General features: G+C 39.3%; 1 protein-coding gene across 1 annotated transcript in view; it reads right to left on the bottom strand.

The window, feature by feature from the left end:
- Positions 1-19,923: 19,923 nt before the first annotated feature.
- Positions 19,924-27,962, bottom strand: part of SLC44A1 (solute carrier family 44 member 1) — a 159,888-nt gene continuing 151,849 nt past the window's right edge. The window contains exons 14-16 of the mRNA XM_056117351.1: positions 27,611-27,847; positions 25,536-25,616; positions 19,924-22,291 (exon numbers count right to left, since the gene is read on the bottom strand). Coding sequence (XP_055973326.1) covers positions 22,268-22,291; positions 25,536-25,616; positions 27,611-27,847 — 342 coding nt within the window. The 3' untranslated portion in view covers positions 19,924-22,267. The remainder of the gene's footprint in view (positions 22,292-25,535; positions 25,617-27,610; positions 27,848-27,962) is intronic.

Raw genomic sequence — 27,962 nt, 5'->3', positions numbered from 1 at the left:
ACAGCACTCCATTTAGAGGGGTCTCTTCCACCCTCTCCTGCCACAGCAATCTTAGCCAGCCATTGTCAGTGAACTCACTTGAACCCAGGCAAGCACTTTGCATTCTCCCCGACCAACTTCACGCTGGCAGATTACGTTTGTTGTTGCTCAACTCTGATGGCCACCCAGTTAACACTACAGCTAGCAGCTGTAACAGTAGGTCACCTAAAAATAAACTCTCAGTTTTAGTTAGGACTCAGCTATAGTGTAAAAAGGAAGTTGCTAATAAGAAAGTTTTCTTCCAGCAATCTGGGGGTTATCAACCCAGAGTTGATGTGGTATGAAATGTCAATCCACCTTTTATCTTTTTTGCCTATTGTTTTGGGGCTACACCTGGTGATGCTCAGGGGATATTCCTAGTTTTGCATTCAGTAATCACTCCTGGTGGGGCTCACGGGTCCATATGGCATGCCGGGAACCAAAACCCAGGTCGGTCATATGCAAGGCAAGTGCCTTACTCGCTGTAGTATCTCTCAGCCCCCAATGCACCTTCTCTCTTTCTGCTATATCATGTGTGTCTTCCATCTCAGGGTCACTTCAATGTGCAGGTGGCTGCAGGACCATTACCCTGCATCTGATTTCTACCCTGCAGGAAAGAGCAAATGGAAGAAGCCAATGGTCCTTCCCCTTAATGATATTTCCTGGTAGTTGCATGTCATTCCACTTAGAGCACACTGGTCAGAGCTGAGTTGCTTTGTCACAACTTAGTCGAGAGAAGGCTGGGAAATGAAAGCTCTGTTTAGGGTGGCTATAAGCCCCTTCAAAATTAGGTGTGACCCCCACAAACAACAAACAAAAAAACCCTGGGGAATAAAATCAAGCTGATTGTTTTCTTGAAAGACAGAGAAAAAGGAGATTGGGAGATAATTTGGCATCTTGGCCACTCCATATGCCAGACACAGTAACAACAAAGTCTCCAATGGAGACGTTACTGGGCCCGCTCGAGCAAATCGACGAACAACGGGAGGGCCTTTACCTTTACCTTTATCTAAATGATTAAAAAAATTTTTTTTAAGGTAAAGACTAAGGTAAGGAATTAGTGAGACTAAGGGAAGGAACCAGTGAGAATAAAAACATTTATTTGAGCATTTACTATAGTCAGATACCGCCTTATGCACTGATAGAGCTAATTGTCACAAAATTCTCTTTAAGGTTGGGTTTATTATTACCCTTTTAAATAGGTGGATTTAAAAAGAATTTAAGTAATAGCCCTGAAAAATACAGCAGCCTAGAGAGGCCGAAGTCCAAGGTCAGATGATTCAGAAGGGTTATAGGTATGCTTAAACTGGAGTGCATGCTTTCAGCTAATTACTACAATGCATTGTCTTTGGGCAATATGTGAAGAATAGGTCTTATTTTGGGATTGTGTTGTTCTATCTGGAGTCGGCTTCTACTAAAGTCCTCCCTTGGGTTGAAATTAATTAGCAACCATTGTAAACACACTGCCTTACCTACAATAATTTTTTAAAAAAAGAATTTAAAAAGGGAAAATAATTAGCAAGCCTTAGGCTTGATCCTTCCATTAGTAACTATTCCACCCCTATTTCTCCACAGAGTTTTGTCTTTTGAGCCCTTGTAATTGAGATATACAGGATGAGCTTCAGAAGCAGCTGATGCTGAATATGGGAAATATGGCCCAGATAGGGGTGGGGGGAGGAGGCAGCAGGTGTGGATTAGGACAGACGCCCCAGGAAAGGCCAGAGAGCTGCAGCGTCAGAGTTTTGGGGCTCTGGAACACGAATCGACCTCAGGTTGAATTGCGGATCTGCCATCTGATGCCAAACCTCCTCATCTTCTTTGACTTTTTGACTTCCATTTGTCTCAGCTAAGACCTGCTTTGTGAGTTTGTTTTTAGGAGGGAAATATTGACACCTCTGTTATCTCGTGCAAGGAAGGCTGTGCTGGTTTTCTTCCTTTGATGATGACCAGTGAAATTCCAACCCACTGTTGGAATTCCAGGCAACCATGAAGGACAAAGAAATGTGAGAGATGAAAGGTAAAAGAGACATAAAAGAGACAGTAAGAAAACCTATGTTATACTTCTAAAAGAATCTTTTTTTTTTTTATCAATGTCTGGGAGTTTACCTGAATGAATACATTCAACTGGAGCAAAAGTTTAGTCCTGTATTTTCCAGGGCTATTACTTAACTTTTTTTTTTTTTGGCCATACCGGATGATGTTCAGGGGTACTCCTGGGCTCTGCATTCAGGAATCTCTCCTGCTGGTTCTCAGGGGACCATATGGGATGCTGGGGATCAAATCCGGGTTGGCCGGGTAAAAAGCACCTACTGTGCTATCTCTCGGGCCCCTAGTGCTTAAATTATGAAACCTAAGAGCCATGACATACCCACATTGGGGGATGGAAGAAGTTAGTGTGCTGAGCTGCTCAACAGAACTCTGGGTAGCCATTTCAGAGCAGAAGGATTAAGCCCAGTTAGTACAAAGCATGAACAAATACTGAGAATTTAATAGAAGTGAAAACAAGAGACCTCAAATCTAGAAAAAAACATGTATAGAAAATAGAAACTGACTTTGTACAAGGATATCAGCAAGGGTTCAAATTTATTTGTTTTGGGTCACATATGTATGCTCAATGTTTTCTCCTGGCTCAGTGCTCAGGGATCACTCCTGGTGATGATCAGGGGCCCATATGAAGTGCCAGGGATTGAAACAGGGTTGGCTATGCACAAGGCAGTAGCTTTAACCTCTGTATAATCTACCTGGTCCAAGAGTTCAATTTCTTTTTCAATATTTTCACATAGCCTTTTCAAGAAAACAACAAAAATACATCAAAGTGTCATTAGGTAGAAGTCATTTTTAAAAAGATTTTCAATAATAGCTGTTAGAACAAAGGTCCATATCTTGGTCTCTAAATACCTTGAAGACATAACTGATTTCAGAGCAGACAAAGGGAAAACTCAAGATTCATTGGACATTCAGTTAAGTCAGTGATTATGAACGCAAAGAATGATGAGGATAGTCAGCACACAGGATCCAGTATAAATAGGTTCTTATTGACCAAATTTGAGACCATGGGCAAGAAAATAGTAGAGAAAAAAATCCATAATTAATATTCAACAAATAAGTGGAAGATAGGAAAACATCCTTTTCTATATTAGAACATCAATTAATAAAGGAAGGAAGGAAGGTACTAGAAAAATCAACATCAGAAAGCAGATGTGTGAGGTCCTGGGTTTAATCTCCAGCACAAGGAAGGAAGGAGAGAAGAGAGAAAGAGGAAACAGAAAAAGAAAGGAAAGAAAGATTGGTTGGCAATAACTCTCGTAATAGTTGCCAAATAAAAGAATCATGAATAGATGCTATAGTGGAAAAACAATGATGAAAACAGAATTTTGAATAATCTTAAATACTCTACTGCAGGCTAATCAGAGCAAGACCTGGTGAATATCCAATGGAGAGACCAGGAAGACCTCCCTTAATCAATGCTCAAAAGTCATCCTCAGCAATGGGGGGACATGTGGGAACCCAGTTCCTCTTGGTGAGGGTGCAGGATCCCTAATGAGAAGAGGCCGAGCCACCAACACTGATTAGGGGTGTGGGGGGCAAGGGGTGGGCTGCCAAACATGCTTTAGCCAAGGAAACTAAAACAAATCCCATCTGAAGGATGTTCTGTAAAACATATGTCTTGACTCTAAAAATAGCCAAAGTCGTGAATAACAAAGGAAGTCTGAGGAATTGTTGCACATCCCATTGTCCCCACCCACTTTCAGCTGTTCTTTGTCCTGAGTTCACTTCCTCACCAGACATACTAGATTCCGACCAGCTACTCACACCTCGCCTTCCCAAACAGATGGGGAGGTTAGGGAGGGCCAAGACTGGGTCTTTCAGTTCTGCATCTTTCATTAACATGAAATTCAGTAAATGTTACTGTCACAGACAAAAACTACCTTTCATCTTTTTTTTTCTTTCTTTCATTCATACCTAACAATGTGTCTTGGGGATCAGGAATATGGCTCAAAGGCAAAGGACATGCCCGGTACCCGTATCTGGCTTAGTTCCTGATGTGGTTGGGACATTAGCTCAAAGTGCATGCCTGGCATGCATGCACTGGTTCTGAGTTCAACCCCTGAGTCCAACCACTGTCCGGCCCCCCACCCAGCAGCACTGCCACCAGGTATGGCCCTGCTAACCCCCAGTACTGCTGCATCTGAGCACTGGACTATTTGGTGGATCAGGCCAAGTTTCCAAAGGAGTGGTCCCCGGCCCCCCACCCCCATCCCCGTCTCCCTTTAGTGGGCTTGAGAGGCCCCCCTCCCAGCCTTCCTCTCCCGCAAGAATGTTATATGCCCTAAGAGAGGAAAATGTTGATATGGATGAGGTGGAAAATTCACTTAAAGAATCAGGAAACCGTATGTCTAGACTTGACCAGCTCAGTCAAGTTCAAGTTACAAGCAGATTATTTTTGTTTTCATGGTAACAAAGAATGAATAAATCTTCTAGCAAAGAATAAAACTATATATGCTGTGGTGTCTATTTTCTTTTCAAGTTGCTAGGAAACTCACATTTAATGCCTCATTGTATTGTGGCCACATTACTTCCAAAGTTTCCCATACTTGTTTCTTTCAGTTTATATCTTTGCTTCTTAAAAAAAAAAAAAGAAAAAAATCCTTAATTTTGTTCTACAAGACACCCTCCCCCCCCATGTCCTTCCCATTACAATCATAATTAACTTACAGAAATGGCCACTTACGCTGCATTTTCAAAGCATTTCCTTTTAATGAGAACTTAGCTCCAATTCATCCAAACATTAAAGTAAAGTAAAGTAAAGGCCCTCCCGTTGTTCATCGATTTCCTCGAGCGGGCCCAGTAACGTCTCCATTGGAGACTTTGTTGTTACTGTGTCTGGCATATCGAATACGTCCCAGGTAGCTTGCCAGGCTCTGCCGTGCCGGCGAGATACTCTCGGTATCTTGCCGGGCTCTCCGAGAGGGGCGGAGGAATCGAACTCGGGTCGGCCATGTTGGCTGCGTGCAAGGCAAACGCCCTGCCGCTGTGCTATCGCTCCAGCCGCTGTGATGTGGATTTCACATCCAAACATTAAAATGGAAAAAAGAAAAAAAAATCTGTTAACATTTTTAAGATAGAATGTGACACAGTTCAAGGAAATCCATTCATACTTCAGGTCCTACTCCTTCAAGAACTAGCTGTGCTATATTATTTCCATTTAGAAAAAATCTGATTATTCTTCCTTCTGGTGGGATTTCAAATTCTGCATTTTCCTGTACCAGATTAACAAAATCACCATATCCTAAAAACATGCCAATAAAGTCATCTTCATTCTCAATGTAAATTCTTGATTCTATACATTTGTCCCCAGATGTGAGGGGTTTGTGGTAACACCATCATTATACCAGAAATGAGTTGCCTGTTTCTGAATTTTCTGGGGGGTGTTGGGGGAGTTGGGTCACACCACCCAGAAGTATCCGGAGATAGTCTTGGTTCTGTACTCAGAAGTGACTTCTGGTGGTGCTCTGGGGACCATATGTGGTTCTAAGGATTGAAACAGGATCTACTACTTGCAAGGCAAGTGCCTTACTTCCTTACTTCCTGCACTATTTCCCTAGACCCTTAATTTTAATGTCTGTACCTTTTGGCGGGGGGGTGTGGGGGGTGGTACAGGGCATTAATTTGCTTATTTTTTACACTAAAATTACACTGCATTATTTCTTAATTTGTATAAATGCACGCAGATGGTTCTGGTAACAGAGCAGAAGAGGAGGACATTAGAGCCACTGAGATAATTTTTCTTTGCAACAACCTAAATCACAAAAGCTTTAGTCTGGTTGGGGTTTTTAAACGGAAAACCAAAAGCTAGGTAGATTTCACTCAGGATGTAGAGAAAAATTTTATTGCACAGGCAGTTTTGATGTTAGATTTGACAAATTAATTTTAGTTTTGGAGCCACATCCTGCTGTGCTCAGGAGCTACTCTTGAATCTGTGCTTGGGAGTTGCTCCTGGCAGTCGTCAGGGAGCAGGCCACGAAAGGATAGAACCTGGGCCCCCTGCATGCAAAGCCTGCACTCACACTGTGAAGCGATCTCTCAGGCCTCAGAGAAATGGTTTTAGGTCCTTAAGCACTTCTTGATCTTTCTTATCTATAATTATAGAGATTCTACATCAGATAGAACTGAGGAAAAAAGCCTAACTATTTCTAATATTTAATGCATAAGAGAATCAGAGCTTAGAAGAACTTGAGTATCTGGTTCTTATCTTTAAATAAACAAATCCCTATCTCGAAATAAAGAGTTAGATTTATTATCCTAAGTGAGGTATGCCGCCACAATTTCTTTTCCCCTTTCTTCAGATCTAATTGGTCACTGGGCTATGAAGATTTCTAGTAGAATCTTCCTCTTTCTCTCTCCTTCCTCCTTCTCCTTCTTCTGGGCTTCCCCTCAAATCTGCTCCAGGTTCCCAACAATCCTCAGGGGTCTGAATGCACGTGTAGGATTGGTATGTCATTTGCTGGGTCTCCATTTATTCTTGGGTCAGGACATTCTGAATGATTGCTTAGTGCAAATGGGGTTGTATGATTGTCCAGCTTATTCCTCTGGAGTGTGTGTGTGTGTGTGTGTGTGTGTGTGTGTGTGTGTGTGTGTGTGTGTGTGCGCGCTCAGCCTTCAAGACTCAGCTCAGACGCTTCTTTTAAGGACTTCAATGCTTTCCTATGGTTTTCCCTACACGCTCCAAAAGATCCATTTTTTTTCTTTTTGGGTCACACTGGGCGATGCACAGGGGTTACTCCTGACTCTGCACTCAGGAATTTCTGGCGGTGCTCAGGGGACCATATAGGATGCTGGGAATCGAACCTGGGTTGGCCTCGTGCAAGGCAAATGCCCTACTCACTGTGCTATCACTCCAGCCCCTCCATCTGTTTTTCATCATAACTCTCACCACTGTTTCTCTTCTTCACTGGGCTATGAACTGTTTTAAGATCAGGGCAGACTAGTCACTACTAAGTTCCCAGAATATAATTCGGACTGTCCAGAGATCTCAGGAATCACTGAATTTGAAAGTGGATATACGCTTAGCCCACAACTGCAGGATATACTGAGTAAATGCTTCTGTAAAGACCTAATTCTCACCCGTCTGTTTCTATTTTCTCCTAATCCTTACTAAATTTATTAAGTCCTCGCTATCCTTCCCTTGACCTTTCCCTGGTCTAATTAAAAAATATCCTTAAAATCCTTAATCCATTTGGATTTGACTGAGATTTATTTTTAAACAGCAAGTCAACTGTCCTAAACACCATTTATGAAATGAATTTCTTCCATTCTTATGGGCATGCATGCTCTACTTTATTACACTCTGATTCTTGGGTTTTGCAAATCCTGCCATTTTTTTTAATAAATTAAAATCCATGGTGACTCACATCACTTAAGTCCAACTTTGTTATCTATTCAACAGTATCTGCTCACTTTGAGTATTTATGGTTTGGGTCAAACCCAGTACTGCTCAGGGGCTACCTCTTCCTTGGTGTTTTTAGGGGACCAGGGGACCATTCAGGGCCAGGGATCACACTTGAGCCTCCTATAGGCAAAGCATGTGCCTCAATCCTGAGTCATCTCCATGGCCTTTCAATTTCTGTCTGGGTTGCATTTTGCAATCTTGCCATTCTCACAATATTTCAAAATTTTCCACGAGTACTAAGTGTGTTGTGGTGATCTGTGGCCAATGATCTTTGATGTTGCTTTTATAAGTGTTAGGAACATAGTAAATAGTACCTGTATAAGACTGAGAACTGTTTTTATATTTTTGTTTTGTTTTGGGGATACACCTGGTAAGACTCAGGGGTTAAATCTGGCTCTGCACTCAGGAATTACTGGGGAGCGAACCCAGGTCAGCCTCATGCAAGGAAAATGCCCTACTTGTACTATACAAGAGAACTTAAACAATAGATACTGTATGGTCTCATTACTCTCTTGCTGGTCATTCCCTGACCAACCTCCCCATGAGCCTCTTTATTTCCTGAGACACAATATTGGAATTAGGCCAACTGATAACCCTGCTATGACCTATACATGAAAGGAAGAATTTTTTTTCTCTCACTTTAAATAAAAAAAGCCACATGACTAAAGGAAAGCATGCTGAATACTGTGATAGGTGAAAAGTTTCCACCAAACAGCCAAGTTATGATGCAAAGAAAAAGTTCTTGAAGAAAATGAAAAGTGATACTTCAATGAACATATGAATGGTAAGAAAGCAGAACAGCCTAAATGATGTGACATTTAGTGGTCTAGACAAAATATTCCCGCAAGCCAAAACTTGATCCAGAGATAAACAAACAAAGTTTGTTCAATTCTAGGAAGGTTGTCAGAAGGAAGGAATCTACAGAAAATCTGAAGTTAGAAGTTGGCTTATGACTATTAACATTATAGTTATATAAATGTTATATAGCATTAAAGGCAAGCAAGAAAAAGGGCAAGTGCTGCTACATATAGAAGTTGTAGCAAGTCACCCAGCAGATTGAGCTCGGAATGTTGATGAAAGTGGTACCTTAAGAAATTTTCTTATTATCAAAAGTCATTTATTGAAAGAGGAAATAATCTAGCTCAAGAGGAGTCATTGCCTAACTTCAAAGTTCCAAGGACGGGTTGGGAAGTTTTGTTAGGAGTTAATAGAGCTGATGATTTTCAGTTGAAACCAGTGCTCATTTACCAATCTGAATATTTCAGGCTCCTTAAGAATTAGGCTAAATTTACTGTACTTGTGCTCTATAATTGAAACAACAAAGCCTAAATGACAGAAGAACATGATTTACTGAATATTTTAAACCCACCATTGGGTTTATTGCTTGGAAAGACAGAAAGCTTTCCCTGCACCCCCCTTTTGGAGGCTGGGGTGGGATGGGGGATTGGGTCACACCTGGCAGTGCTCACTGGTTACTTCTGGCTATGCAATCATGAATTATCCCTGACGATGCTGGAGATTGAACCCAGGTCAGCTGCCTGCAAGGAAAGCACCTTGCCCACTGTACGATCTCTCCAGCCCCCAGAAAAACAGGTTTCTTCCAAGACACAGATGATGTCCCTGGTCACCCATGAGCTCTAACAAATTTAGCTGATTAAATACTGGTGAGATTTCAGAGAACTTCTCTAATTTTGAAAGTTCTTCTGTGGGTAAAATGCTATCAAACAGCATCTCATGCTACAGAGAAATCTTTCATTTTGTGAAAGAAGAATCCATCGATGAGGCAAACTTCACTTATCTTAATTTTTTTTTTTTTTGCTTTTTGGGTCACACCCCGCGATGCACAGGGGTTATTCCTGGCTCATGCACTCAGGAATTGCTCCTGGCGGTGCTCGGGGGACCATATGGGATGCTGGGAATCGAACCCGGGTTGGCTGCATGCAAGGCAAACACCCTACCCGCTGTACTATCACTCCAGCCCCCACTTATCTTAATTTAAGAAACTGATTGTCCGCCAACTTCAACAATCACCACCCTGCTCACGAGCATTCATCCTTCTCTGCCAAGACCCTACACCAGCCAAAGGATTATCACCCACTGAAGGCTCAGATCAGAACCGCATGTCTTAGCAACAAATTATTTGTAAAATAAGGTATGTACACTGGTTTTAAAGACATATGCCAGTGCATTCTTAATAGTTCATAGTATAGTATAAATAGAACTTTTATATTCCCTGGGAAGTGAAAAAAAAAAAGGTGACACCCTACTGTGACTCATTTTATAGTGTTCTTCTAGGATTGAACCGACAATATCTCTTAAAGGTATCAGGATTATTTGGCATAGACCCTTAACTTTACAAAAATTTCGGGGTGGTCCCACCCTGATGTGCTCAATGTTTACTCCTGGCTCTATGTTCTGGATCACTCCTGAAGGTGCTCAGGGGACCATGTGCAATGCTGTGAATTGAACTGGAGTTGGCCAAGTGCAAGGCAGGTGCCTACTTGCTGTACTGTCTATAATAATTTAATAAATTTAACTCTTTATTAAATTATTATAATAAAATGGACTGGGGATTTTCTCTTTTACATTGGTCTAGTATCACACAGATTTAGTTACTAATCATTATGCTTTACTTGCCTTAGTGTAACTATATTTTTTCATATTAAAACATTTGAAATATAAAGATGAGTACCTAATACATTAAATTATTCATCATCCAATTCATCATCCCATGATAGAGATAACCACAATTATAATTTCAATGTACAAAGGGTGGCTTTCATGCTTCCAGTCAAGCATCTTGCCAGATAACTGACATTCTCCTTTTCTCTTTAGACTGTATTGGCTGATGTCCACAGCAGGTTGAACACTCTTGGCTCATGGCTTTTGCTCAGGGATATGTGTCTTCTCTTCAAAATCAGTCAATTCTGCTTAGCAAGTCAGATGGGCTTATTCCAATGTTATGCCAGGTGAGGTGGTTATTCTGATGGTATGATTATTTAGGTGTTATGCATACTGATAAAACAATAGGCATGAAGACAGTAATTTCTATGAAAACTAAGTTGAAAGCTTTGGAAAAACTCTGTAGCACTGTCTGGCTCTATGTTCTGGATCACTGTCGTCCCATTCATCAATTTGCTCAAGCAGGCACCAATAATGTCTCCATTCTGAAACTTGTTACTGCTTTTGGCATATTGAATATGCAAAAACTCTAAAGGCTCAAAAAATATGACTCCTGAATTATGTGTGTAGGAGAATGATGAACAACGGGAAAATGATAAAATGTGAGATTCAGATGGTTTCATAAGCCTCTTTTAAATTTTTATGCATTTCTTAAAAAGCAATAGTTCACATTGTTACATTATAAGGTGGTTACAGTATTGGTGCCCTAGTGTAAGGTTGCAAAAAAAAGGCAACCTCAAAAGTATTAAAGAATTATAAAAAAAGAAACTAATTATAAAAAAAAAGAATTATGTCAAAGATTTGTGAACGAATATTTACTTACATAGTTTTATTTTTGTTGTTTTGGGGACACACCTGGATGTACTCAGTGCCAATTCCTGGCTCAGTGCTCATGAACCACTCAGAGATCACTTGGTGCATGCTCAGGGACCATATTGGGTGCCGGGGATCAAACCCAACTTGGTCACATGTAAGGCAAGCACCTACCCACTGTACTATTACCCTGGCCCCTACTCATGTACTTCAAAAAAAATATTTCATTTTGAAACCCTCTCAGTATTACTGCAAACCACTGTGCCTAAGAAAAAGGGAAGTAATGGGGGTCAGTGGCCTTGGGTAATGTGGTGGTGTGGTACAGCTATATTTCCAAACAACAGATTCAATAACACTGATAAAGTGAGATCCAAACTACAACAACCAAACCTTAAGTGTGCCTGTTGTGGGACAGGAGGGAATCTGGGAACACTGGTGGAAGGAACTTGAAACCTGGTGGTGGGAATAAGTGTTAGAACATTATATACCTAAAACTCAAGTATCAGTAACTTTGAAATCATGGTTCCTTAATTAAATTTAAAAAATTTTAATGACAGGAAAAAAGTTCGTGTTCCAGATATAGGCAAGGATGAGAGAAAGGGTGGTAAGGAACCTGGGGTCACTGTTGGTAGAAGTTGACACTGGTGATGGGATTGGTGTTGGAACACTGTATGTCAACCTCAATCATGAATAACTTTGTAAGTCACAGTAAATTAAATAAATAAAAATACGTCAATTATGATGCTCCTTTCAAGTACTTTTTTCAATTAACCAATCAACTCTCAATGTCTATGGAGTTAATTAAAAGAGCATCTCCTGTACTACACATATAAAATATTTATTTTAACACAATATCATGTTGTAAATACTACTTTATTCCCTTTCTCATCATCCCTATTGGAGACATTATGAGTCATAAAATATGTACATTTTCCATGTCTGTGAAATTCCTCCTTTTGAAGTTCTAGTTAATGCTTCCTTTTATTATGAATTTAAAACCCTACTCCTGATTTCCTCTCTGCAGGATTAACAAATAGCTTGTAATTTAGCCTTATACTTACTTCAGAGTTTTAGTCATTTTTCATTTCCCTCCTTTATAAAAGCTTTATTGGGGGGCCTGAAGAGATAGAACAGTGAGTAAGGCATTTGCATTGCATGTGCTCAACTCTGGTTGGATTCCTGGCATCCCACATGGCCCTGCAAGCACCACCAGGAGTAATTCCTGAGCATTGCTGGGTGTGGCTCGAAAACCAAGTCAATACAATAAAACTTAATTTTCCTTAGTTTTATTTTGCTGTAAACTGGGAATCCCTCTGACAATGAAAAGGAGAGCAAACACAATTTCCTACTATCCAGTTTCAGATTGAGACTAGAGGATGAATTGTTGGAATTTTGTTTTAAGCCTTGAAGGCAATTCCCTGCAGCCAGCCAGGAAGCATCTAACTGCCTCTAGAGTCTTACTTAACACTTCTACTGCAACTGCTGGTAACCCCATGAAAAGATCTCATGGCTTAATTTTATGTCTTCTGGACTCCTAAATTTAACTAAGGTGCATCTTCTAAAGTTTTTTGGGTTTTGCTTTTTAATTCTCAAAATTTGGTCAGAAAATAAAAAGTCTCAGAGTGGTGCCCGGAGAGATGGTTCAATGGGCAGAGTGCATGTTTGCATGTGAATCTAGGCTCAGGACCTGTACCACATACCCCAGGCACCACTGCGAGTAGCTCTTGAATATCCCAGGTATGACTCCTAAACAAGTCTCGGACATTATGGGCATGTTTTTGAATCTTTCAATACCGGTTTTCAAATTTCAACCATAATGTACACATTAGCATACAGCACACAAATATGATGCTTCCTAAAAAGTCCTTAGATTTGTCCTTATTTTCTAAAATCTGGAATTGAATAAGAAGTATATTTAATAGAGCCAAACAGAGAGTAAAGAGTTCTGGATTCCTTTCATAGTATGCAAAATTTTCACAGGCTCTTTAATCAGAAGAAATTATTTGAATCTGCATCAGAACCTTTCAGAAAAATCATTAACCATCCTGATTGGCTAGCCTTCCTCCATGCCTTGAATTAGTTCCTTAACTAGTTAAGTTAGTGTTTGAAGACTCATCATAAATTTCCTACAACACTGCTTTTGGCAAAATGGTAACAATAAACAACCAGGGCTATGACCTGGGCGTGAGTCACTTTTCCTCATGAAGACTATTTACTCTGTATAGGAGACTCTTAAACAAAGTCCAAAATTACAAAACAAGATCTATTAGTATTGCAAAAGGTATTCCACCTAAGAAAACCATCATCTGGACTGTAAATACAGTGCAGTGGTAGAACACTTACCCATTAAGTATGTAGGCCCTGAGTTCTATCCCCACCCAGCACCACACACACACACACACACACACACACACACACACAGAGGAAAACATCACTTCCTTTAGATGGTCTCAAATACCATTTAAATTACAATTCATTTAAGATAGGACTGATGTTTCCTATCCACTTTAGTGGGGCCGCGCTATGACCTAAATTAAGGCATATTATACCACAGTTTCCCCAATTCACTCAGTCCAGATTCAGGTTTCAACTCAGGGCACTGTACCAGGCACATGTCATATCTTCTACTAGCAAGATCTAACAGAAGCTTTCTTACTCTGCCAGATGATTGGACTCTAATTGCAACCTTAGCATTCACAGAGCAACTCAGACTCCAGAAGCTGGCCAAACTGTGGATGAATTTTGTCATCCAGAAATTCATTTCCAGAATATTTATAATCATATTTCAAGACTCAAGGACATGCTGATGCCAGAAGGAATAGCGAGGAAAATCAGGGGCTACCTTGCAACACATCGCATGACTCTGAAACCAAGATGCTGCCCATTTTTATTCTACTGAAGAGCAGGACATGCCACTCCAAAATATGAGTGTGGCAGTTTAGGATAAGCCACCTCATAAAAAAGCCCACTTTTTGGGGGGATATACTATTTTTAGCAGCAGTCACTTGAATGAATGCTTTCTCTTAATTCTCCTTTACTCCCTATGGACAGATCTAAGAGGAACTCAGTTGTCACAAATCCTCTTCTCTGAAATATTTATCAAACAGGATCAATTAAGTCATCACAGGAGAACAGGCTAGAAGTGGACTTTCTCACAAACCATCACAAGCTATCACACCCATCTATTCTCGGGGCCCATTCATTTTCCATAAAAATTACTCTCCCATAAGGGGCCTACACCTCTTTCTCCCTGGTAAGAGGACATTTTAATACGAATTCAAACCACCTTGCAGAGTAACTCATTTTCCATGGAATTATTCCTATGGACACATGAGGTCTATGTGTTAATTTTTGTGTGTTCTTCTCTTGTTAATCATGCTTCCATTATGGAAGTCTCAATTAGGAGCTGAGATTTTTTTTCTCCCTCCTTAAACTACTCAGAACTGGGGTGGGGAATAGTGTTACGGACACAGCAGACAATGACATTCTTTCCTATAAAATTTTATTTATTACATAAAAAATTCTATACATTTGTTAGACTAAAATACAGTTTTCATTATAATTCTGGCAACTGAGTCAGTACACAGAGAAAAATTAGCATTAGATCAGCACTTTTTTTTTATAGTCCATATTTCTGCACAAGTAAAACATTTCCAAGCTCCATTTCATACAGGCTCATTGTACTCTGAAGCCAGATGGAATTCCATCCCATTCAGAGCTCTTGGAAGTTAATTTCCCAGCAAGATCCGATAACTCCAGAAGTTAATTGCTTAATATACATATGTTTAAAGTCCTCTGAGAGCATAACACTGTTTGTCAAGTCTGCACTGTGTCACTAATGACAGCCACAAATACTTGGGCTACAACTGTGTCTGTGGGGTATGTTCAAGCACCTACTTGTTTATTTCCCCAGCTGACTACAGTCTGGCGACATTGTGATAAGGAAAAATTCAAAATGACATTAAGGTAAAAGATCCCAAACAACAGCATTCATGGAAGGCTTAACTGTGATCTAAGCGTCTGTAATGGGCAATGAAAAGAGACAATTAAAAAAATTGATTTTCAGGCTATGAAATAGGATGCAAATGGTGGGGGAGACAAAAAGAAAAAGATTAAAAAGGCATTAGGTTGAGAAATATGCAGCACCGCACATTTCTCATGCTGTAACACAGAGCAGCGAGAAATCGAGACACACCGATGGGCGTTTTCACATCACCCCCTCCTGGGCAGGGCCTGACCCTAGTCAGGAAGGTTCAGAGCCTGAGAGATCAGTCGAAGATCCCTATGGCACTGGCTGATTTGGACAGTATTCAAGGAGCTGTTTCGTACTGAGGAGTTCAGAAGGCTGTGCCAGCCAGTATTTAAAACTGGACCTTTGGTTGTCAGAGATATGCTTTTGTCTTTGGTTGTTTTTCTGGAACCCATATCATTTTTTTAAAGTGCCCTCCTCTTCCCTCGCTCCAATCTTTTCTGTTGTAAACTTGTTTTTTCTCCTACGAGAACAATCAGCTAACAATCCACTGAACAACATGATTGGGTACAAGTTCCGTCCCAAGTGTAATCAGTATAAGACTATTTTGAGAGTAAACTTGAAATTTCTTTTTATTATGGAGCTCCCAGTAATTCTTTCCTTGGAGGGAAGAAATCAGGAAACCTCAATAACACAACAGAGGCAACCCAGAAGAAAGGGAACTTTCCCTCTGAAAATCAAAACGAGTAGAAACAAGAGACTGGGAAGTTCTGAGCAGAGGATGGGGGAACACGGAGGACGAGGAAAAGTTTTCCTAGTAGTCTGTGCCTCAAATCATGACCCCCAAGGTTGCCCTATCATCGCCTCACTCTTGTGAGATATTTTTTGATACAACTTATAAGGAGAAATCCTGGCCTTCCCAACTCGTGGCAAACCAAGAGAATGTTTATCTACTTGAGTCAGGAGGAAAGGAGGAATGGCTCCTGAAATGTTGTTTTACCTCTGTCCTATTAATCCCTTAAGTTTTATTTTTTAATGCTGACTTTTCCTCATATGGACTGATTTATCCCATATTCCTTTTAAAGTAACTCAAATTATTTTCCTAGCCTGCAGGATCAGACTCATCTGTGAAGGTTAAGGCATTCCTTATTAAGTCACACACTTCCATGCTAAAAAGAAGTGGAGGGTATCATTTAGCAAATGTACATACTTACTGACTCTTTTCCTTCTCTTATATGGGAATTTCCATCTGCAGCTTCTTCATTTACAATTGTGCAGGGTTCATTTAAACTCTTCTGGGATTGTGAGGTAAGGTAGGGAGATGACTTTTCCCCTTTCTTCACCAGCCAGGTATGAAATTTTCATTGTTTTCTTCGGCTTGAAAATGCAGTTAATGGTTTGCTATCTGACGATAACTCACAATCCACCGATACCAAATCTTAGAAGAACTTCAAATTTCTTTATGGATTTTTGCCTGTATTTTCCCAAGGGGTCATAGTACCTTCCAGATAGATGCCAACAGCCTTACTTAACAATAAGGACGGCCATGAAGAAATCCACCTTTTTCTCTAAAAAAAGATTGGGTAGAGGCGGGGAGTGGAAACACAGTCTCAGTGGATCAGGGTCCCAGCCTGCTCCAGCAGGTGATTGGACACATCTAAGCAAAATCACCTCCCTGCCTTCTACAGGGAGGACAAAACAACTATGATATCTCTCTCCCTACTAACATCTACTACTTCTGCTTTCTACCAGTTTACTTTGGATAAACTGAAGACTGTGGACTTGGCTAAACTGATCATCTCCAGTGATTCTTGATCATGATGACTGGTAAAGTTTTAAAACAAAGACCTACAAAGTGTGTCACTTATGTCGGAACTGAGCTAAATACAAAGACTCAAATTTTCTGGTAGCTGGATAATTCACTTACTGGATTTTCTTGTCTATCAGATATTACTGGATACTTTGCCAAGATTACCCCAGGACACATCCTAAGGGAAAGTAATCTCTCTTGAAGATTCATGATTCACCATCTTAATATTTTATTCCCAAATCTGACACTAAATCCTCTGACTTCCAGGCCAAAAGGACTCCAGGCCAAAAGTATCAATAGCTGTCTGATCATTACTTCGTTTCAAAACACAGGCTCAAACCAACTTTACAGCAGTCTTTTAACTTAGCTCAGTGGACCCTGAGAGGATCATAGGGTGAAAAGTGCAACTCTAGGACCCAGAAATTCTGATAGCATTTTATTTAGTTTTTCTTTTAGCATTTTAATGTACACAGGTAAACCATGGGAATTAGAGAGTTAGTCCACTCCATTAAGCTTCTCAGAAGGGCCTGTGGTTCCCTCAAAGGATAAAGAACTTGCTTTTGAATATAAAATATTAAATGGAGGTCTTAGCAAATTAAAAGTGAAAAAATTCCAAAAAATTTGGAAATTACAATATTTTCATGTTCAGCTAAACATGACAAAACCATGAGTAAACTAATTATTCCAAATTATTTCAAACTCACTAGTACGGTACGTTTCTTTTTCTTTTCTTTCTTTTTTTGGTGTGTTTAAATTTTCAGGAAAAAATTTAAATTGTAAAACTAAAATTTCAAAACTGAATAAAATGTTGATCCCTAAGAATTTCATATTTTTTTCAGGGATTTATTAGTGAATTCCTTTAGAAAATATCAAACTTGAATTCTATTGATGTAATTTACAAAAGTGATGACTATTCATGCAATATTGAGTCTAAAATATTATTTGTCGCATTTTACACATATAAAAATTAAAGTGATGGGGATGAAGAAAGGATGTTAGAGTGTTATTTCCCATTAAAAATGTTTTCCACAGGAATTCCCAAGTTTAAAACTTTGCATTGGAGTTTTCTCTTTGAAAGATATTTTGAACAATTTTAACCTTGGATTAAAATTTTTTCCTTTAAAGCTAAAAGGAGTTTGGCTCAAATTTATAAAAGTTGAGTAAGGAAAAATGTTTTATTGTTAAAGTTTATAAATGTAGGTAATGTGGTTATCTTTTCTGTTTTGATTTTTAAAGTTTTAGAGCTTAGGATTTTCTCTTGGCACATTCAAAGGTGCTGCTTTTTCAAAATGCAGGCCATGTGCCATTAGACAGAGATGCGCTAATTCTCAAAGAAGTCACTGTACATGAACAGTGCCTGCTTTTCAAAAGAGCGAACATGCATTCTTTTGTACACAAAGATATATGAATATGTACTTCAAGCAAAGGCATTCTATGTTGTGAATATATAATACACAAGTCTCTGCTTTATGCATTTACTTATGAACCAACAATTCCTCAATATATATTCACAGATCACACTCAACAACTCGAGGCAAGCCACTATAATGCATTCCTATCTGTCAGATGGGATATGTGGAAAGAATGAAGAAATTAACTGTGGCAGGTGCAGTGATAAGCCTCCAGGCTTGGAGGATTTTTTAAAATATAGCAAAAAAAGCAACAGAGAACTTACTTATTGAAAGGTGAAAGCTTAAAGATGTTTCTAAAGGAAACTTCTCAGAGGCTATGAAAGACTAGAAATTTGTATTGGAAACTTGAAGTATTCAGATGAAATTAGTGACCAAAAATAAAACAAAATGAGCATGTAACCTTAACTGGCAGCTCTTGCTTTAGAACTGATCCCAGCATGACACTTCGCAGGTAGGGAACATCCTGAAAAAATTGATTTTATTAGTAGTGGTTCTAATAGGGAGAAATGGTCGAAGCCCTGCAGATACTGCTAATATGGTCTCACAAATGTTTGGTGCCTGAAACTGGCAGCTGTTTTGAGAACAGAGTGGTAGAAATTACGACCTTGCTTTACACAGATTAGGATGAAGTGCAGTCTCACAAAATCCTGAAACTGTCCCAGGAAAGCAAGGAAACCCTTGGCAGATTACCAATTTTCAGTGATATTGAGACTGAGATTCAACAGCCTAATGCCCATTTTGGCGGGAGGTGGGGGGAAGGTGGGGAAAATAAGAGTAAGGGAACATGTCTATGAAGAAAAACTTACTTCTAGCACATTCTTTAAAGAAATTCGGTGTCTTCTCTTTAATTATTCTGGGAAGTTTGGGGACCAACACATAGTTAAGCTACTGAAATTATAGTAACTTAAGAATTACGCTAAAGTATAGGATAAAAACCCTACCTTAAACATTAAACAAAGTATTAAATAGGTTAGAGGAACACCATGCTTGAAGTTCTTATTTATGCGGGATTATACAATCTCAGTGCCCTAGCTAAATTTCTAATTTTTTAAACTGCTGTTGCACTGGTATGCCTCCCAGAGAAGATAGGTCTCTTGGATGTATACTGAAATATCCATTTTCCCCTTCTATATTATATTATGTCAGAGTTTACTCTTGTGACAGGCGCCTAGAAAGTCTAGACTATGCACCAGAGAATTAGCCAACGGCTGACACCATGATGCACTTAGATAAGAGTGATACCACTTACAACAGAGGACGCTAACCAGAACTCTAGAGATAATGAGTCCTGATTGCAATTCTGAAGATCCCCTACCTCCAGAAAAATGTTGCTGTTGTTGCTGTTTTTAAATCACGAAACAAGATCAATTGTTTATAAAATTATTCAGGCAACCACATTTCACAGGTAATTTTTGTCCTTCATCTGTTCGTCTCACTTGGGCAGAAGATGAAGGAGGTGAGCAAACAGCGATAAGGCAGCCCATAGCTTGCTGAAGAATGACTTGCAATGGATGGAAGAGGCAGAAAGAGCACTCGAATATAACCTCGAGCCATCGAAACAGTGCTGAGAAACTGTGATGTTTCATAAAATCAAGAAAGGAAGCTCATGAGAGTGGAGATTCTACATATCAAAATATCGCTGTGTGCCTGTGCATTTTTGCATATATCTACCTATACGGCACACAGATTTACTTAGGGAAAACGGCCTGGCAGTTAATCTGGAACTTAAATGACAGGTTACACATAGATCATAATTTCTAAACACAAGTTAGTAAAACAAAATTTATTTGTAAAACAGGACCTGTTATATAAAATGGCACACAGTCAAGTTATACAAAAATACAAAATTTCTTTCTGATTACAGTTCTAGTTGCAAATGATAATTAGAAAGCATTCCTGGTGGCTTCCAAATAGCTGAGATTGCGAGCAAATGGGACAGGGAGCAGCCAGGAGTCCATGATGTTGGGTGTCCAAGTGAGCAGAACCTACTTTCCAAATTCAAGACTTCCATCAGGTCCCTTGGGAGGGACAATTCCTAAAATAGCTAGCTCCTGGAATGTCTTCTGTTTGATACCCATCTTCCAGAGTTTTGTCAATCCTAAATTTAATTCCCAGCGTGTTCTTAATGTCCAAAACATACACGACTACTAACAGAAGGTATTCTTAATTGTCTTCCATGATTTGCTCTCTCATCTATTTGGATAACTGTTAGTTACATAATCATATTTATTCATTTTCAAAGGATTTTATAAAAGAGTATCATGACACTGTCTGGTGATATTAGATGTTAGAGGGTTAATCATTCTGGAGAATTATTGTTGGAGAAAAACTACTCTCACAATGTCGATTTCCCAGATTTTGTCCAGACATGAACTCTTATGGTTTTTTTTTTGAAAAGCCAGATTCTTATTGCAAATATTCTGAAAAATCAGAAATATTACATGAGCTTTGAAAGGAAACCAAGGTGTTCAGCAAATTTTAACCTAGCTAGATAAAAGACACGGATACTTTCAAAAAAAAAGTACAATTTACATTTTGCAGCAATTTAAAGGTTCAACCCTTTGAAAGGAAGCACATTAGCCAATGGCTGCGAGTCAAGCTAAAGCCCTATGACATTAACTGGATGAATTTTTATAACACCGGTCTCATTCACTGTCTCGTTCTAGTAGGAGGCAATGCTTTCTTTCAAAAGATTCTCCTTCCATGGAATGATAAAATGCTGAGGCTTTTTTTTTGTACAGAGCCTGTATTTAGTGCAATAAGTTTAAAAAATTTGCTCTGAAATATTTACTTTACATTAACAAAAATAGCTTTTTTTAAAAAAATTGTAACAAAAAGGAGTTATCGCATAAACAGATCATGAATTATTCTTAGCAAATTACACTTTTTTTTTCCTTAAAGCATTCACCATTACAATAAGCAGAACAATGGAATATTAGCCATTCATATCTGGTAAGCTTCAAGAATAAAAAACGAAACAAACCCCAAACCCATCCCCAAACAAAAAGAACATTCAACACTTGAGGATCAAGACATTAACCAATTCTTCAGCTAAATATTGTAGGATTCTGGACACTCAATGAATTGCAAGGAGAGGAGCACCTGCTAGTGTATTTTCAGATTTTATAGCAAGCATTGGAATAAAATGGCCAGTTAGCTCTAAGTCACTGAAATTCCTCAGAAGCAAAAGCCCAAGCACCGAATTTGCAAGGCTTTTGTTCATGTTTCCCTCCCTTCTTTTTTTCTCCCAGCATTATTTAAACTGCAAATCAATACACAAAAACTTAAAGGCTACATCTTGCTGGTGGTCCCAGCTTCCTTTCAACTCAGGCACACCAATGTGTGGAGTCTGTTACTAACGTCTAAATTAAAAGACAAAAATATAAGAAAAGTTTGCATAAGAAAGATGATCTACCCTTTCTTTTCTTACGGACTCTCTTATAGAAGCTTTAGGGTAAATTACAAATACCTGAGGAGTTGGCTACTTTTTAATGTTGGCTGACAAATGCATGATTATGAAAATACCCATACTGGGTCTGCTTATAAGTTCCTAAAAGTAAAATGACATGGCTGTTTTTGATTGGGGAGAAGTGATTGGAGTGATTCCTTATTTTTCTGAAAGCATATGCCTAGTCTTTTCTACTAGGACTGATGCGTCAGTTAAATAAGCTCTTGATTTTATGCACACACCAGGGTAATCACCCCTGAAAATGTTAGACAGAGCATTCAGTACAATAATTTTACCTAATTTAAATAACTAAAGTTAAAATTTTCTCTGTTATTAAAAATGTTAATCAGATATGAATCTTAACATTTCCATTAAGACAATTACAATTGAAAACATTAAGTGACGGCAGTTGCCTTGTAAAAGCCACCCGTATGAAAGGAGTACATGTTTGACAAAAATAAGCATAAAAAAGGTATTAAATCCCTGTTCCTTTCTCTGATTTTGGCTGATTATGTGTGTGTGTATATATATATATATATACGCACAAATATATATATATACACACATACATATACATATATACACACACCCACACACATCAATACATAGTTATGTGTATATATTGTTTTGGAATGTCAATGGGTTCCGTAACGGTCGGCTACGTTCAAGCAGAACTTGTTCCCGAAGCCTAGAAAACAAAGTCATACAGAGTATAATCTTAGACATTTACCATTAAAAGGAGAGCATGAATAATGTTACAAATATACAGATGGTCACAATAACAACAAAGCAAAATGGTGTTAGCTTTCCTGAACCTATATTCCAGTAGCTAGAAATCCTATGAATGCTGAAAGGGACACTTCTTCCCGAACATCTGCCGAATCGGCAGAGAGTACTTCCTGCGTTATTAGAGTACCCACATCTCCCCATCTCCTTTCTCTAAAGTTCCTCCTTGTACAACAGCAAGAAGATGGGTAGAAAGTCTCACTTAAACTCCTTGATAAACACATTTATCTTGATGAACATATATAATTTTTAAAGATTTAGAGTAAGACCTCACAAAATTTAGCTTCCCTTAACTTTGAGATTATTTTTTAATAAGAAGGAAAAAACCCACAACTGTGGGATCAGAGACGGAGCTCAGCAGTATTTCAGCTGCCTTACATGGGTGAGGCCCTAGGTTTCATTCCAGATAGTAAGGTCAAGAAAAAAAGTACAAAGAACACCGAAGAGGAAAACTGGAAAAAGAGGAAATAAATACTTCTGATTTATTTAACAATCCCTTGCAAAAAGAAATTTAAAACCTCATGTTCCTAAATACTATTTTATAGGTTAAAATATATAAATTCTAAATCAAAATACATCATAGAGAAGAAGATAGATAATGAACTCAAAGAGCAGTGTGTCTCTAGATATGGAAAAACAGGGGTGATGCTCACTCACAGAACTTTAATCTAAGTGAAGAACATGTGAATTAGACCAAGAAATGACAAATAAGTGATCCTAAATGCTACCAATTTCCAATTTTACTAAAGAAAAACTTCAGTAGAGATATTCTCTAGGGACACATACAAGATGATGGTGGTACTTAGGGTCCCCTCGTATGCAGACTGAGAAAGAAGGATTGATGAGCTCTAATTATCCTGTGAGAAACAGCTCCTAGGAGGTATTTTTTTTTTGTTTTAGACCATTTAAAACATCATTCTTAGGGATCCAATGCTGTGATGTATGTCCAAAGAACCAGAGCAATGTATTTGATATGAAACATGAAAGATATTTTAGGGACACAGCTAAGATTTTCCCCATTAATCTGCAAGCAATGAACTGATGAATGACCTAAAATAAAAGCATCTGAATGAAATTTTAATGTATTGTTAGAGAGGGAAGGGACATTAATTTTAAATGAAAGTAATATTAGGGGGAAAATGACAGATTTTTAATAGAATCTATCTGTCTTTTGATAAAATGTCACAAGACCTGAGAAAATCTCCTAGTGGTATTACCTGTGAATTAGAGATGTACATTTAAGAGAAGGCACACTTGCATTACGGTCTACTGCAATTCACTTAACTTTCACTAAATAACACAGAAATACATACCAGGTAATGGTCTAACCAGCTAATCTTAAGCCTCTAAACATTTCAGCTTTGCTTCGGCTGTTTACTTGTGAATAATAATTTAATGGAAGCTTCCATTACTAAATACATGAAAAAGAGGAGAAAAGGTAGTTTAAAATAACAAGCAGAGAGGCTGGTTAATGGTTTAATATTTTATGCTTCTTATAATGTACTTTAGGCCTGGAAGTTTATTTCCTAAACAACTAGAACCACAAAGCTGTGGCAGAAGGGACACCTTTCTTCCTTTTCCCTGTCACCATGAGTTTGGCGGTTCCTCACTGTTGTCCTTCTCAGTAAGAGATACACAGAGCGGGTGGGTGGGAAAGGGAGGAACCTGATGGACAGATGGCTGATAGGCGCCCCTTCTCCATCCAATCAATCTAGCTCTGGCTGATCACAATTAAAATTAAGAGCTGTCTGGACACTCCTGCACTTGGGTAGTCTGTGCTTTCGGAATCTATCACTTAAGTTTTGACTTAAATTTATCTTGTAGGGGATTTTTTTGGCCACACCCAGCAGTGTGTGGGGCTACTCCTGGTTTGGAGGTTGCTCTGAGAGGTGCTCGAGGTACCATGTGGGGCAGAGATCAAACCGGGCTTAGTTGCATTTACAAGGAAGGCAAGAGTCTTAATCCCTATATTACCTTTCTGACCCCAAGTTTTAGCTTTATAATCAATAATGCTATTAAGAACAACACCAAAGCAGTTACTGATTCTAGTAACTACTGGAAAAAGAAGTTACAGAGGAAAGAGAATACTTCAAAAAAATTGGTCATGGCCCTAATTTTAGTTGACTATGAATCTTTCTCCTCTCTTTAAAGGAACTCATTCTTTTCCACTCTTAAGATACTTAAATGGGCTTGCTTTGTACTATATATTTATTAAGTCAAAGAGCCTTAAATCGAACAGTTTACTAAATATGAAAGAAGGTGAGTCCTTACCTTACACGTTTGAATATTATATGCAATCAAATGGCACATTTAAAATGAACCGTTTAAGGATTAGGCATTTATATAGAATTTTGAAAGAAGCAATCTATTTAAGAAATAAAACATTGTAAACTAAGGCAGTAATATATTTTACAGATACATTCTAGAGATAGCTATCACTATGTAGCAATGAGAATATGTATGGGAAAAGAAATTCAGGATTTTCTTAAGCAATTCCTACCCTAATTAACACTTAGTTCCATTTTTTCATGTCAAAGTGGAGTGCAGGTACATAAGCAAACTAAGCCGAAGCTGGAGGTTAGGTTGTTCTTAATGAATGGAATGTGGGTGTTGATGGAAATAGCCTTGTTTACTACGAAAAAAAGTTTGAACAAAGAAAGTACAATTCATGCAGCAGAGAAAAAAGTCAATGAATGGGGGGTGGGGAAGACAGCAACATCAACCAATATTTAAGAGGGGGAAATATAAATTTTAGTAAGTTGAAAGGAACGGTTATTATCCCCTGCTCAGAGGGATTAAAAACCAGACTGTCAGTTTGAGCGTACAGTCTGATGGAAACGAAATACTGACAGTTAAAAAGGAAACAATTGGGAGAATTTCCCTCTGGGGACAGAGACAGCCTCGAGTCTGCAGACGCATGGAGGAAGACTCAGTTCCTTTCAGCGTACTTTTACAGAAGGTGGTCTCAGTTGTGACAAGAACTCTGCCGTCCAAGTGATGGGCAAACATAACAGAAAGAGCAGCACGTCCTGTGTGATACAGATAACAAAAGCTTCTCCTGAAGAAGCGCAGTCAGTGAAGACAGAGAGAGAGAGGAAGTGAAAGTGAAATTCTTGGAGGGCAGCCACCGCCTCATCTCCACCTACCATCGGCTTTAGCTCCCTGGCGTCGGCCACACCGCCCTTACCAGCTTCTTTCATTGCTTTCCTACTGTTTTCCACGAACTCCTGCAAAACAGAACCAGAACACAGCAAGCCTTGAATCTTCTCTGACTCAAGTGGGGAAACTCTCAAGTACATTTCCATTTTTGACTCAATCTTCTTAAATGCCTCCTAGTCCGATAACACACTTCAACCATCCTATCATCCATCAGAGAGGTTGAATTTGGGAAGCTAGACTATGGTTCGCCGATATACTTTTTCCCCCAGTCATTTACTCTCGGGCTGGAGAGATAGCACTGCAGGTAGGGTGTTTGCCTTGCCTGTGGCCAACCTGGGTTCAATTCCTTCACCCCTCTTGGAGAGCCCAGCAAGCTACCGAGTATGGTGCCCGCACGGCAGAGCCTGGCAAGCTCCCTGTGGTGTATTCGATATGCCAAACACAGTAACAAGTCTCACAATGGAGACGTTACTGGTGCCCACTCCAGCAAATAGATGAAAAAGAGGAGGACAGTGCTACAGTGCTACAATCATTTATTCTGACAATCTCAGCCAGTCTCAAAGAGATAATAATCTATTTGGAAGAGAAAATACTTCTTAAATGAAAGACTACTTTCACGTACCTAGAATCCTGTTTTATTTTGTTTTACTTTCTCTAAATCAAGGTTAAATAAACCAGGAACATTTTACTTCATAGGTCACCTCTTTAAAATAACCCTAGAATGGGGCCAGAGTGATAGTAAAGTGTGTAAGACATTTGCCATGATGAACCAAGCTGGATTTCTGGCTCCCAACAGATGGTCCCCCAAGTCCTGTCAGAAATGATCCCTGAATGTAGAGCCAGGAGTAAGGTCTGAGCACCACTAGGTATGGCTCCCCCCGAATTATATAAAATAACTCTAGAAGGGAAAAAGAAAGCATTAATACTGCTAAGCATAGAAAATTAAACATAAATTAAAAATATATAAATATAAACTAAATATAAACTGGGCTGGAGCGATAGCACAGCGGTAGGGCGTTTGCCTTGCACGCAGCCAACATGGCCGACCCGAGTTCGATTCCTCCGCCCCTCTCGGAGAGCCCGGCAAGCTACCAAGAGTATCTCGCCCGAACGGCAGAGCCTGGCAAGCTCCCCGTGACGTATTCGATATGCCAGACACAGTAACAACAAAGTCTCCAATGGAGACGTTACTGGGCCCGCTCGAGCAAATCGACGATCAACGGGAGGGCCTTTACCTTTTTAACAAAGTATAAACTATAAAGATATATAGTTTTTACCAAACTATACATATTTTACATATATACACATATATTTTAAAAATATATTTAAAAAATTTCTTTTCAAAAAAGTCTGTCTGGGGTTGAAATAATAGAACAGAGGGTAGGGTGCTTGCTTGTCTTGCACACAGCTAACCTGGGTTCTATTCCCGATATAAGGGGCTGCAAGCACTGCTAGTAGTGACCCCAGAGCACAGAGCCACGAGTAAGCCCTGAGTACTTCTGGGCCCCCACTAGCCCGTGGTCACTCCCCCTCCCCGCCACAAAAGTTAATACCAATGGTTCATTGTTCCAACTCAAGGTCTAAAAGTGAGGTTTAAAAACTTCATTCAGGGCTGGGGAAATGGCCCAAAGGACTGGAGTGCATACTTTGCAAGTGGGAGGCCCAGTTTGGTCACCGACACAGCATGGTGTCTGAACACTACCAGAACTGACCCAGGCTGCCAAGCCGGGAGTAGTCCTAAGCACAGCCAGGTGTGGCCCCAAAACAAAACAAACAGAAAATGATTTAAACTGGTTGAACGACAGAGACGGGACCCACATTATGAAAATGTATGGACTCATGTTTATTAGTGATTTCGCTAAACTGACTTGAAATAGTCTTTTTATGCCAAAAAGGGCGTCCTTTCCCAACTTTGTTCAAGATCAAGCTCCTTAAAAACAAAAACAAACCAATTTTAAATTACTCAGCTACAGCTAAAGGAAATTAAATGTAGAAAGTATTTTGCAGAACATGTTGGCTAGTATTTTTACCTCTAAAGTAGCAAGGCATCTGAAGCACTTACCATCAGCACCTTATCCATATAGAATTCTCTGCCAGGACTCCCATCATTATATTTTGTATCAATGGCAAAACACAAGAATAATACATCCACTACCATTTCGTAGATGGACAAGAAACAATGAGCGACTAGGAAAGCAAAGAGGCAGACGATGATCAGAGGCAGCACCCAGACTGTGTAATCCTGTTGGTAGTTGAGCAGCATAATCCCAGCCAATCCTGTGCTGCAGACTATCAGCACCTAAAGCAGAGAGAACAGAGAGCACGTTTAATACCCTCCTGCGCTACTTCGGCATCTTCATGGCAGACAAAAACATTCTACTCCTCTAGAACGATGGCTGCATACTTCCATTCCA

Source organism: Sorex fumeus, unplaced genomic scaffold (genome assembly GCF_029834395.1).
Source record: "Sorex fumeus unplaced genomic scaffold, SorFum_2.1 ptg000034l, whole genome shotgun sequence".
Lineage (NCBI taxonomy): Eukaryota > Metazoa > Chordata > Mammalia > Eulipotyphla > Soricidae > Sorex > Sorex fumeus.
The sequence above is the reverse complement of the archived record's forward strand: the minus strand, read 5'-3'. Positions and strand labels throughout refer to the sequence as shown.